Genomic DNA, 12,663 nt, shown 5'->3' with positions numbered 1-12,663 from the left:
AGGCAACGCGAAGCAAGCGAATCCCTTTGAGTTGAACATTCCTAAGTATTCAGAGCGGAGGCTTCCAGCGACTTTTCTCCCGATTGGCCTCATCATTCTTCTACTCAGCATTCTTCTATCCAGCATCATTCTTCAGTAATAATGTGAATATCATCCCGCATGGAGGACACCGCCCCAGGATTTTCTTCCGCGGAGATCGGCGCTCCTACTCAGTCAGCGATGCACTCATACCTCAGGCTAGATCCGTGGATCAAAGAATCCGAAGGAGAACGAATTTTGAAGCGCCCCTCGGCTTGGTGCCGCGTTTTCTTTTTTTCATTTCACGCTCTCGGGGGATATTCGGCTCAGGTCATGACCTCCCTGACTCTGATGTGCCCGGTGCTAAGTGTGGCCCATTGCTAATGGTGCCCATGGTTCGCATGAGAGCCTGTGGTCGCCACAAGACTTGTTCTCAACGGTGAATAGATTTTCCACATGTCCTCAGTGCTAGAGTATTTGCTCAAATCCACCCATGTGGCACCAAGGAAGCACTCTGCTCCGAAAGCGCATGCGCAGTTTGCACACGGCTCGCTAGAATTTTGCACACGGCACTACTGGATTTGTCGCCATTGTCAAAAAAGGGTATATATTACGAAGCAGAAAGGAGTAGCCCCATCTGCACCGGCATCTTGACATCTGAAAAAGTGAGTAAAGCCTTCTTCACACAAGAATTTATCGTTGGACCTCGATCCATCAGTGAGCTCTCGGTCCGACGATGATTCGGTTTCGAGTCAGCACCTTTATACGATGGCAAATTCCCATATTTTTCAGGCTGCGACCATGGGTGATTCGGAATGCGGAGGCAATTGCAAGGGAGCGTTCAAACGAGAGGAAGGAGCGTCAGACGGGGGCGAACACGTAGTGATTTGTGTTTGTAAACCAGTTCCGAAGAAGAATGGACCCAAGGGAGAGGTGACATGCGTCGGTGAATGCCGTTGTGTCTGCGACAGCTGTCAGAAGTCATCGGATTCACGCAGGCAATGCACCTGCGAGTGCATGAGCAAATGCAAGAACTGCTGCAAGGATGGGAAACGCTGCGACGGTTGCAAGTGCAAATGCACCTGCAAAAGCTGCGGCAAGGAACCGGAGAGATCGGAGGTTTGCGTCTGCAAATGTACGCGCGACTGCGAGTTGTGCTGTGGTAACGGAAAAATCTGCGGAGATTGCAAGTGTAATTGTTCCTGCGGTGCCTGTGGCGGTGACACGAAGAAGGACTGCAGCTGTGAATCTCCCACCTCTTGCAAAGACGGGGAATGCTGCGAAAGGTGCGAATGTGTATGCACCTGCAAGAATTGTCGCAAAACCGCAAGCGAGAAGTCCTGCTGTAATTCCACGTCGTGCAGCGTCGACAAACCGAGGAAGTCGTGCCTCTGCAAATGCGTCATACACTGCAAGAAATGCGGTGAAGAGAACAAAATTCTCTTCAAATGCATTTGCGAATGCTGAGGCCTTCACAAGACCCCACAACCTGCGGGAAATCAGTTATTACCCTTTCCTATCACTTTAGAAACCGAATGTTGCGTCTGATTCGATGTGAACCAGTTGAATAAATTTTACTTTGTGACTTCCGCACCGACTCGTGAAGGCGACGCACACTGACGCATGTGCGGGGAGGAACTCCTCGGAGCACGACAGATATCGTAGGGAAACGACCGATAATACGTTGATCGGAGATTCAAGTGGGCGAACTTCTGTCGTGTACTTGCTCACTTCCACAGTCTCTGGGCCTCGATCAGTCCTAGAATCGAAGGCTCTCGTCAGCTGGTCTCCCGTGAGTCATTATAGAACTGCGCTCGTGCGATTATCATACAGCTTAATGCGATACCAGATAGTCAATCCAGTCCAATATTAGTTCGACGATATTGAAAGCGACCTCATTGATTGAGAGGGGAATCGCCATCCTCCCGAGAGGCGCTCATCAGTGATAGGTATCTGGAATCACGATTACAGTGTCGCCAATGGGGGAATAATTATTTGGTGACCATCCTCGACAGCCTTTCCCGCACACAGGGCAGTGATTTCAGGTGGGGAGTATGAATCTGACGAGGGCTGAGGTTTGCTCGCCGAATCAAAATAAATCCATGAATGGGATGAGCAATCTATGTACATTTTACGATCCGTATGATCCTGACCTGGTTTCTCTCAACGACCGGGTAGAGTCAAAGCCGAACTTACAAAGTTCCGTTTCTAGACGAAGATTCGACTTGCGAAGCAGGACTCGATCTGCGAATGATTTCCCGAACGACTTGCTTCGACTTTTAAACATGCATCGATTCGCGAAGGATTCTTCTCGGAGCTTCCCCTACGCATCGAGAGATCGACGCGTCGACCGCAAATCTCGCTTGCGAGCACATGTCCGAAGAACACGTCGCATTATTTTGGTATAAGCATCTTATATATGAGGGGGATGAGTATATTTTCTGCGGGAAGAGAATCGATCTCAGTGGTCGTCTTCCATTTATCGCGAAACGCAGGGCTGGGCTCCGATGGTGGCGTACTGAAGACGTTTGACTCAGGAACTCCTTCCTCGACGGTTTTTTCGCGCAGTCGGGTTCGGGGGCTCTCGATGCTTTCCACCTTCAGCTCCCGATCGTTCGTCGTCCGGCATGTTTGATTGATCGCAGCTCGTACGACCCTGGAACTTCAGCATACATTTAGCTTCGAGGTGTATGACTCGCGATGAATTTGAATGTGAAGCCGATCGTTCCGATGCATTCCGGTGGGATTGGACGCCGCGCCTCGTGGCTGAGACCTGTGCGCCATTCCGAAAGAAAGGCCTCATCGCAAGCGAGTTTTATACTGATCTGAAAACACTGTGCAGGCGGATATCTGACAGATAGCACATACGATGACGCGTGCGTAGGTCGAGTCGTCGAAGATGCTTTACAATGGACAATGGGAATCGAGGAAATGCTGAACAAACTGCACGGTCTGTCACCTTCCCAGAGAATTTCGAGACTGACTTCTGCAACTGTCAGTGCATTTTTCGGACGCGTAGTCGCCAGGCTTGTCAGATTCTGATCCGCGGGGGAAAGGAGCTTCTATCCCTATTTTCTGGTATCGGCCGCGTATGGAGCTCACGTCATGGGACTTTCTGGAAGCATTCGAAAATCCCGTGTCACGCAGCGAGAATCGTTAACTGGTAGCGCTGTTCCAAGATTTTGTTTCGCCCCATCCGATTCATCAGAGTTCCAAGTATGCGGCGTTCAACACGTTTTGGATTACCCCAGGATTATCCCGAACTCCTATTGTCCGGCTTTGACGACCCACGAGATCCGGGGAGTGATAGGCATCAATGAGACGATTCCAGTCCTCGCCGAGGATCGACAATGACCAGGGTTAGGTACTTCCGGGATGCCCATGCACATCGGAAATGGAGAGAAGCTATGGGCGTTGCGGATGGCAAAGCGTGCCCATGGAGACCAGGGGGAAACGCAAAATGATATCGCCAAGATCTGTCGCCGGTGAAGCTGAGCTATGGGCCCCTACCGACGCAGGGGAAAACAGAACTTCTGACGGCTCCTTGTGCCGTGAGTCGCCTCATTCGGGTACATGGTCGGACGCTCAGGAAGTCTGGCTGCAGGAGTCTAAGCGATTCGAACATTCAAGATCGATGAAAATCTCTCAGGTGTAAACAACGGCGAGCGCTTAGCTTCACAACATGTCTTCATTATCGTAGCTCGACCGGATGAGCTGGTCTTCCCGTACCTCGACCCTCTTTCCTCAACGGCGACCCGTTACGAGGATGAGATAGGGAAAATCTGACTTTCCTGTTCCCTCGGCTATCGCCGCGCGAACGTCGAATAGGAGGCCCGTTGGGCCTGCAGAGCTGAACGTGTTCGTAGTCAAATTCATGCTCGGGCTGGAATCGCGTCATGGGCCACAACCCCCCCCCCTGCGGAACGCCCTTGTTTCAAGCTCCAATCAGTATGTACAGATGGGCACATGGTTTTAATGTCGTCCTTAAGGCTGTCCTCAGACACTGTCCATCGTAACATGTATGAATTGCATTAGTCGGATGACCGTAATGGATATGATTCAATACGAATGGTCGACGGGCAGTGCACAACGAGCTTCGAGCTCCCACCGCTGAGGATTCTGATTCCGGGTCTACTCGATTTGCCATTTGATGTGGAAATCGAAGAGATCCTTGCATCTTGCGCCTTGCAGAATATCACGATTCTGCAAGGCGAACGTGGCTCCATGCAGCGAATCTTGTCAATCCAGGAGGCTCGGACCGTCTCCTCATTCCTTTTCATTGGTAGCGAATCTACGGTGTTTTCAGCATCCAGTCTCGGTGGAGTTTGGTCATCGTTCCGGGCATCGTTCTGCTGTTAGAGATAACAGCTTGTAACGGACGTCTCTGGATCTGCAGAATACGCATTGACAACCTTTCTTTCTCGTCCATGGATTGATACTCTCTGAGAATTATTAGCGATTCTGATAATCGAGGGGGATGAGAACTCGGGCAAAATACACCTCCACCCCGTCCAGAACCACGCATCCCCAGTCGAGAATCTTCTAGCGGACTCCTGCCTCATATGGACTCCGGCGACGGAAAACCGCACATCAGTCTCGGCAGCGCGGCGGCAACATCTTCTGTGAGCTTTGATCCAGCTCTTCAGGCAAAGATGATTTCTACTTATGTTTTTCCACGGATGTGTCATGAACACGAGCGGGCAAGAAACGAGAACAATCCCGCAAGGAAACCGAAAAGGAGCGCCCAGAGAATAGCTGAGTATCGAGTACGCCGTAGGCTGTTGGGGGAACAATTATTCATATTGTTGTCGAGACGCCACACGAGGTTCCGGGCAGCATCTGTCCTAATCACGGATTTTCAGCAGTAGCCACGGAAGCGATTTTCGAATCGATCGGTTCCGATCAAATCCTATCTCAGCCAATGAGGCGGTTTCACCATGCACCACAAACTCGATAAGATCCCTTACGATATGCTCTCCATATAAACTCAACGAACGTCGGCGCAACACCGGATCGGACGGTTTCAGGCCAACTATCGTCAGTGCCACAGAAACTGACTCTGGATAATTTTTTTTACACGCTCTGCGAGGAAATTAAGATGAAGGTTTCTCGCGCACCTCTCGAAAAACACCGTCGAATGGAATCATCAAATGTGAATTCTTGAGATGAAGGTCACGGAAATATTTGTAACTCGCGAGGAGCTCGCAGGATTATGCGATGATTCGAATTCTCTCGATTCTCAATTCGATCTTGGTCGCCCCTGAATTAGGAGACCATCAAAACCCCTTGACGATCGAGTTCCACCGGGATGGGCGAAGCATCTGCTGCTCGATCGATTAGCGGGCGGAAGACGCGACAGTGCTGATCCAACTCAATATCCATGAATTGAGGTGAGAGATGACAAGAATCGAAGGATCCTACCTTCTTCTATTGACAGCATTCGGCGCCATTTTTGTTTTGAAATAGGGAGAGTCTTGGTTTCGGAATCATCAGGCGCGCTCCTCCGAACAAATCAGCACAACAAAAACCGATCGCATTCTAGTATTTCTCCCCTGTAATTATTGGATGAAAATCTACACTCGGACGAGTTTCATCGGTGAATGTGGGCGAGAACAAGCAACCCCTCCTCGGTGTTAGTGCTCGATCTGATTCCAACGGCGTCGGTGCGGGCAGAGAAGAGCTCGAATAGATAGAGACCACTCTAAACTTCCCGCTCTGAAATGCCTCCGAAAGCTCTCAAATTCCCCGATTTTCTTCCCAACATGCGAATCCGTGAGTCTTTGAACTTTCTTTGATCTCTCCGAGAGTCACAACGGACGATAGGGAGAATCTCTCGATATTCAGACGAGCGATGTTCTCGGAAGAGGATGGCAATAGGTTTCAGACGAGAAGAACATGATTGAATGCGTCGACTAGAGGGTAAGATATTTCCCATTTCCATCAGATGGTCCCATCGGCCGCTCCTTTCCCTTGAGTACGGCGACGACACGATGCGCGCTCGACCTGTCCCAGTCTATTGTGAGTATCGAGCGTTTATCCAGTTGCTTCCGATCAGCGGAGCTTTCAGTCGCGCCTCTATCATTCCCATCAACATCCTGCGGAGTCTGTCTCACCATGATTCTCGGTATCGAATATGTCTCACATGAGTACCTAAGACCGGATATTGATATATCCTGCTCAGATGCGTCAAATCAGCACCAAGACGAGGTTGGAGCTTCGAGTGCTTATCTCTATAGAAGTACCCCCGACGCAGAAAGACAAACCGGTGCCACAAACAATTACCGTCACATCCGCAGAATCTACACAAGGAATAGTTCAACCGCGATGGACGAAATTCTCAGGTAAGGATCTGCTCCAAATCGGAACATTCGATATTCACAGAGATTGGTTCGGAATAGAGTGATCCAGAATGTTCAAAAATGTTGCAGGTTATTGGGTGCACGAAGATCCCGTCGATCTCGGATTCCTAATAAGAGAAAAGGCGGAGGGAAAACCTTTCAAGACAGAATTCGATTTGACCATCGCCATCCTAGACAGCCCGAACGCCAGCGGCGTCGCCGACATTTTCTTGAGTCGGCGTGTGAGCACGGCGACTCTGATCAGGTAGAATCCGGCGCGTATTGGGCATGCATCGCTGCTCCGAGATAGGGTTCCGTGGATACCACATCGCCTTACTGTCGGCATGCAAATGCGTCTGTTGAGATAGATTGACGCGACAGAATTTTTTTCGTCCGCCCAATAGATCGGTATTAGCTGCGGATCCACTGTCGCGGGACACAGTCGAGGAACGACGGAAGCGTATGAGAGACGAAGGAGTCGAATCAGAAATAGTGAGCCTGAAGTGTCCCTGTGAGTTTTCCGAACGTCGAGAATCAGCGGCTACGCACCATATGGTCTTAGAGAATCTTCATGGCATGGTTTTCTCGTCATTCAGGTCTCGGGACTCGCATAGTAACCCCTGCACGTTTCGAGGCTTGCAAGCATCTGGAGTGCTTCGATCTGCACAATTTCTTAGCTATGGAAGAGAAACGACCGAAAGGACGGTGCCCCATCTGTAACAAATTGATAGAGTTCAGACGCTTGGGGGTTTGTGAGTTCACCGCGGATATCATCGCTAGCAATAAGAGCTGCGAAAGCTACAGGATCACTCCCGAAAGCGTCGAGCCCCTGTCTCCGGTGAGAATTTCTCTCGAGAATTCCACTTTTCTAGGCTTCAATTTCCTTCATGTATGCTCTCACCTCGCATGCTAGGGAACAAGATGGAGAACATTTCTTCCTCATCTTTTCTTCTTTTCTCTGAACCAGACATTGGCCTCCGGAGCTGCGAGTCGAAAGCGGAAACGGGGAGCCCTCTGTCCAAGTCTGGACGAGAATTTGAATGTCCAGAGTCTGCGGAAGCCTCTTCAAGCGCCGGAGAGCGCCCCTCAGGCGCAGCTCCGTCGCCGATTAGACTGCAAGGAACCTCCGGCCTTAAGGGACCCATGCGAAGAACCCCCTTTACAACAGCAAACTCTGACAGAAACCCCAGTATACATCGTGATTGACTAGGTATATTTTAGCCGCCTAATGAACTCATTTTATGGTGATTCGTTTTAGCAATCACCTGCCTGGAGAAAAAGGTTGCTCCAGCAAAGAGCTGCGAACGTTGGAGTCGATTCAGGGAGGGTTGGTCTTCCCCAGGTCGAACATAAAAGGTTTTGAAATGGATTGTGGATGGAATTACGGATCAGGATGCGAATGGTCCCGATCCCTCGAAGGCTTGAAATAGTATGAATCGATTTGTCATCATGTACATGTTTCAAGAAAGCACGACCGAAGCGTAGGACTGTCCAAGACTATGACCGAGGAGGGTATGAGAATTGAGAACACATCTACTTCCGCGACTAATAAAACTATGTATTTCCTCACAACCGACTCGCGATTCGATGGAATGTATATACAGGAATGAAGAAGAGCGTACGGAGCTTATCACAGGAATCTGATCGTCGCCATCAAGATTAATGACAGAATCCAAGGGTGCGATGAGGCCGTCCCGGGAGAACCGTTGTTGTATCTTCCCTTCTTTTTGCGAGGTCGTTTGGTGACTATCTCATTCGATTCGACGGCTGGGGTTTTCGCCGTTGTGGTGTCCTCCAGGGTGTATATCGGGAGTCTGGTCGTCTTCCTGCGGGAGCAGAGAAAAAATTATCTTCATGTGGAGAGATAGTGACTTGGCAGTTATTATCCTGATCTTAGATAGATCTCGCGCAGCAGAGCAAAGTCAGAGGCAGTTATCGCGACTCGATAGCAATTTGTCCCGCTGAAGCAGCCAACGGTCTCGGTCTGATGGTACAGAATCTTATTTTTAAGAGTTCCACAGGATGAACAGTTCCTCTGAGTGAGTGACTGCTTGGCATTGCTCCAGGTGCCCTCATCAGCAGCGTCGCGGCTTGGGGATACATGAAATTTTACGAAACTTGGGATGTTTGCTTACTTGTTGGTGACGAAATCCTTCCAAGTCGAACACTTGCCCGAATGCGGTCCCGTCATGTTGGAAAACGCCGTAACTTCGATTCGCACCAATTCCTTCTTCTCTGCCGTATACAGCGGCCAGGGCGAACCATCGGGTCTGCTGGGTACTCTGTGGAAAATTGAACAAGATCCGGTTAATAAGGAAAAAATTTCAGCCGGCTAGCCGAGAAAGGATTTTGAGCTGAAGTGGCGTCTCGAGCTCGGGAGCTCTTTCGCAGCTGGCTCATTACGCCGCGATGGGACTCAAGACCCGGAGCCGTGTCGAGGGCCCGGGAACGCAATGAAGTGAATGCACGCTGTGAGGTGAATTTGCCCGAGGTCGTTGCCCGCGACGATCCACGACCACCGTCGTGATGCTTGGCGAAATTCCGCTCGTTTTCGTAATATCGCTCATCAATAATGAGACGAATCCACTCACGCTCGAATCATACGCATTTTCTTCTGGGAGCAGACTGCTCTTCCGACTCATCGATTTCAGGACGCGATTGAAGAACAAAAGCTGCCCATGCTTAACAGCTAAGAAATCGCAGTCATTCTCTGATGTCAAACCTCGAGCCGTTCCGGGCTTAGCGCATTGAACAAGATGAATCCATTTCAGCACCTTAGCGCCGATATTCTTCATCTCGTAGCCACTCGTGCCGAAGGAGAAATCTGTTCTGTGGGTTCTACCGATGCCCCGTCGGCTCGGTGTAAGCCTATGCCGATATCTAAATGTCGACCTTGGAGGGTAAATCGGACGCGGCTCTTCGCGCGCCAAACCCGATGACATGGAACTCTCCGCGAAGAGCGACAAAGTGAGATCGCCGATTTTCAAGAGGATCTGATGGCTCCGTCCCCGTGGAGACGTCGAGAATTCATTGCACCGGAAATCGTGATGAGCCTGGAAATAATGGCTCCATACCAGTTCCGTTGAGACGGACGGCATCCCGCGACGACAATAGTCGGCGGAAATCACTCGACTCCCGCGCTCAGACGGTCTGGGATTCCGATCTTCATGGGTACAAGAGAATCCCGGGGATGCCTCTCTCCGAATAGGAGCTCAGCAAAAGAAGACATCCGGAGGAATCGAGATACTCATCATCTGATGGATGGCTGCTGCTCTTTCCGTTCCCGGATACGAGAAACATTTAGGAGAATGTTTTGCCGCAACAATCGGGAATCGCGCAAACTCTGATGTTTATCCGGTGTCTAGATAACTCCTGTATACGGTAACCAAGCAGAAACGATTGTCACTTAAAAAACTCACTGAACATGAAAGATCCGGCGTACATGGTTAATGAAAGATCGAGACGACTTGGGATGCCGCCGCTGATGGCAGCAATGGAACGAACTTGCTTGCTTGCCAAAGTCATAGCAACATCCGGCGCTAAGCACTGGAAAACGTTTTTTTTGTGTCCGTCGCCGCGCTTCTGATGGATTCATGTGTCTCAGCGATGAGAGAAAAAATATCTTGCGCGAACTCGGCAATCGTCTATGTGGGTCTTCTATCTGCATCTGAGAACGATCATCGCATTTTCTGCTCGGAAATTTCCAACATGAGCAATTGCGATCGGAGAATATCCAGACGGACCGTGTGACGCACAGACCGAAGCGGACTTTTCTTCTGTTTGCCAAAATCGCGAAGGGTAGAACGTGCGCGGTTCCTTTCTCAGTGTGATCGATATCCAATCGGTGTCGATTAAGGAAGTGATTAGAACAGAAGAACTTAGATCTCATTAAAGGCACCGCATTGCCGTTCGTCGCGTTTTCTCCGTTTCACAACTTGTTGAACCATTAATTCATTTCCTCCACCGGATCTGTGCCACAGAAAATGTGACAGAACGTTGAGAAACAATTTTCGCTGAGCATAAGAAACGGAAATCCCAACTCACCCTGTTTTGACAAAGTCACCGATCATTTTGAGCGAGTCTCTGATCAGTTGTTTCTCGGCCTCGGTTATCGGTGTCTTGAGGAAATGAACGAGTCCTGCACTGGCTTGATTGGACTTTTCCGCCTTATTTCCAATGTCGAACTGAGAGCCCATCACGAACGGAATATCGTCGCAGTGCGTCGCTCCCGCCCACTCGGGCCAGTAGCTCGTTGATGGTTTGTGATTCCAGAGGTAACGGTATACTTTGACACCTCTGGTGGCGAGGAAATCCGAGTACATGTCGACCGGGCACTCGAAGAGAACATCTCTGAACAGATCGCTGACCTGCTTCCTCATCTCTGCTTGATCGGTCACGCTCGGCGAAATGTAGCGGGGAATACCGTTCTTCACGTACTCGGCTGGCATTTCCAGAACAACCTTCAGAACAACCTGACTCAGACTAATGAAATCCTCCACCGATGACGAGTCGGCGTACTGGAAGCGCTCGAGAACACCCCAAATGAACATGGCACCTTCGTCGGAGACGGTGCTGGTGAGGACTTCTTTGACGTCGTCGTTGAGGGGAACTTCGGAATAATTGGCAGGGAACGGGAAAACCGGGAGCATATCATCGATACCGTACATGGGCTGGAACGTTATAGTGTACCTTTCTCCGAGATCCACGTTAACGGCATCGAATAATCTCTGAGCGTCAATTTTCTTCATACACTGAGCCATGTCACCGAGCTGCTCATCGACGGTTCTGTTACTGTCCACGCAGTCGAGTACACTCGCCGCAGAAACAGCGTTGTTGACGTTGTTCAGTCGCAGTGCTGGCGTTGCCGCAGCGGTCACGCCGCTCTGAAGGATGGCACGCTTGAAGATACCCTTGGCCAGAGGACTGGCCAACAGGAATCCAGCCGCCATTCCTCCGGCGGATTGTCCCCACAGAGTGATTCTGTCCGGATCTCCTCCGAGTGCTCGGGCATTTTGTTGAACGAACTTTGCCGCGAGCAACGTATCGAACAGACCCTGGTTGCCGGGGGCGTTGGTGTGGTTGAGATAGAGAAATCCGAGTACCGAAAGCCGGTAGTTGACAACGGCTATGATGATGTTCTCACGCGCGGCCAATTCTTCGGCGTCGTAGAGGAAGAGTTTGTTGAACCCGGCGACGAAAGTTCCACCGTGCAAGTATACCGCCATGGGCGCATTCTGAGCCCCTTTGGGACGATAAATGTTCACGTGCAGACAGTCTTCCGAAGTCTCGGCGAAACCGAAGCTCACGTTGCTTCGGATGTAGAACGTGTTGCCTTGAATGCAAGCGTGACCGGGTTTCGTGGCATCTAGGGATGCTCCACTGTAGGCTCTCGGTACCGGATGCCTGAAGCGAAGATCCCCGACCGGGGGCTCGGCGTATCTCACTCCGTAGAAGACCTCGACTTTGTTCGACACACCCGGGAGCTCGAGCTCGAGTCCATTCCAGCCGCCCGATGTCAGGTTGACGAAAGCCGCACCGGAAACACTATGCGCAGCAGCATAGAAAAAGAGCGCGAAGACGGCGAAGATTCGCTGCATTCCGACGCCGGTCGTTCCACAGTGCCTTCTCTACTGGAGCGGGTCCCGCGCGGCTCTCATTGATATTTCAGAAGTACCCAGAGACGAAAGGGGGAGGGTGAACCACTCGGGATTGCGAGCAGGCGTGACGTCAAGGATTTGAAGAACGTCTGGGAGAGGAGAAGCGTCGTGTGAAGGCCCACGGTAGCGACTCAAGACAGCCGCCTCGGATTTGTGGTCTATTCGGATGATCCAAAAACCAAGGGAAGAGAGAAGAACAAAAGAGAAGCGGATACAATCTAATACAGCTGTATTTTTTATTCGAGGTTCCTTATTCTCATTCGACTAAGAATGTACAGGTTTCACTCCGCCGAAGGCTCCGAGAGCGTCTTCCACGGCGTCGTTCGCGGTGAGCGTTCAACTCAAGTCTTCGTCGTCGAAGAGGTCATCGAAGTCGTTGAAAAAATCTTGATGGATGCTCTTTTCATACGCAGCTAGGTCCATGAGGAGATTCGATGACCCTCCAGCTTCTTCCATGTCGGCGTAGGGACCGGCTCCTTCAGGGAACATTTCATCCGCAACTGTTGACGAGTTACCTTCATTGGAAAACAAGTTCCCTCGTTAGTCGACTGTCTGAGCAACCGGATGAAGTCATCTGTCCGGAACTGCAAGTCATGCATTTCTGGCACAGATGAACGCGAGTCGTACTAATTTCTCTAATTAACTCCGAC

The 12,663-nt window shown here is 50.6% G+C and overlaps 3 protein-coding genes across 3 annotated transcripts; 2 read left to right on the top strand and 1 right to left on the bottom strand.

The window, feature by feature from the left end:
- The first annotated feature begins 649 nt into the window (after window positions 1-649).
- On the top strand, window positions 650-1,611 carry LOC100907356 (keratin-associated protein 5-8). Its single transcript, XM_003739858.2, has 2 exons — window positions 650-683; window positions 811-1,611. Exon 2 carries the CDS (start codon window positions 820-822, stop codon window positions 1,483-1,485), a length of 666 nt encoding a protein of 221 aa, XP_003739906.1. The 5' UTR covers window positions 650-683; window positions 811-819; the 3' UTR covers window positions 1,486-1,611.
- A 4,008-nt stretch (window positions 1,612-5,619) lies between these two features.
- LOC100899911 (uncharacterized) lies at window positions 5,620-7,904 on the top strand. The gene is made up of 7 exons (XM_003739891.3): window positions 5,620-5,790; window positions 5,963-6,036; window positions 6,200-6,359; window positions 6,447-6,621; window positions 6,761-6,867; window positions 6,953-7,194; window positions 7,324-7,904. The coding sequence occupies exons 1-7, from the start codon at window positions 5,739-5,741 to the stop codon at window positions 7,564-7,566; spliced, it is 1,053 nt and encodes a 350-aa protein (XP_003739939.1). The 5' UTR covers window positions 5,620-5,738; the 3' UTR covers window positions 7,567-7,904.
- On the bottom strand, window positions 7,901-11,987 carry LOC100906919 (cholinesterase 1). The gene is made up of 3 exons (XM_003739855.2): window positions 10,401-11,987; window positions 8,492-8,638; window positions 7,901-8,182 (listed from the first exon to the last, which is right to left on the bottom strand). Exons 1-3 carry the CDS (start codon window positions 11,951-11,953, stop codon window positions 7,987-7,989), a joined length of 1,896 nt encoding a protein of 631 aa, XP_003739903.2. The 5' UTR covers window positions 11,954-11,987; the 3' UTR covers window positions 7,901-7,986.
- Between the last annotated feature and the right edge of the window lie 676 nt (window positions 11,988-12,663).

Source organism: Galendromus occidentalis, unplaced genomic scaffold (assembly GCF_000255335.2).
Source record: "Galendromus occidentalis unplaced genomic scaffold, Mocc_1.1 scf7180000076600, whole genome shotgun sequence".
NCBI lineage: Eukaryota > Metazoa > Arthropoda > Arachnida > Mesostigmata > Phytoseiidae > Galendromus > Galendromus occidentalis.
This window is presented reverse-complemented; position numbering and strand designations above follow the sequence as displayed.

Bases quoted from the DNA above. Each gene is read 5' to 3' on its own strand.
- LOC100907356 (XM_003739858.2), top strand. From the start codon at position 820: ATGGGTGATTCGGAATGCGGAGGCAATTGCAAGGGAGCGTTCAAACGA.
- LOC100899911 (XM_003739891.3), top strand. From the start codon at position 5,739: ATGCCTCCGAAAGCTCTCAAATTCCCCGATTTTCTTCCCAACATGCGA. The intron at 5,791-5,962 runs GTGAGTCTTTGA...CATTTCCATCAG, and splicing joins TCTTCCCAACATGCGAATCC to ATGGTCCCATCGGCCGCTCC. The intron at 7,195-7,323 runs GTGAGAATTTCT...TCTCTGAACCAG, and splicing joins GCGTCGAGCCCCTGTCTCCG to ACATTGGCCTCCGGAGCTGC.
- LOC100906919 (XM_003739855.2), bottom strand. From the start codon at position 11,953: ATGCAGCGAATCTTCGCCGTCTTCGCGCTCTTTTTCTATGCTGCTGCG. The intron at 8,639-10,400 runs GTGAGTTGGGAT...AATTTTCCACAG, and splicing joins GGTGACTTTGTCAAAACAGG to AGTACCCAGCAGACCCGATG. The intron at 8,183-8,491 runs GTAAGCAAACAT...CTGCTCCCGCAG, and splicing joins AAGGATTTCGTCACCAACAA to GAAGACGACCAGACTCCCGA.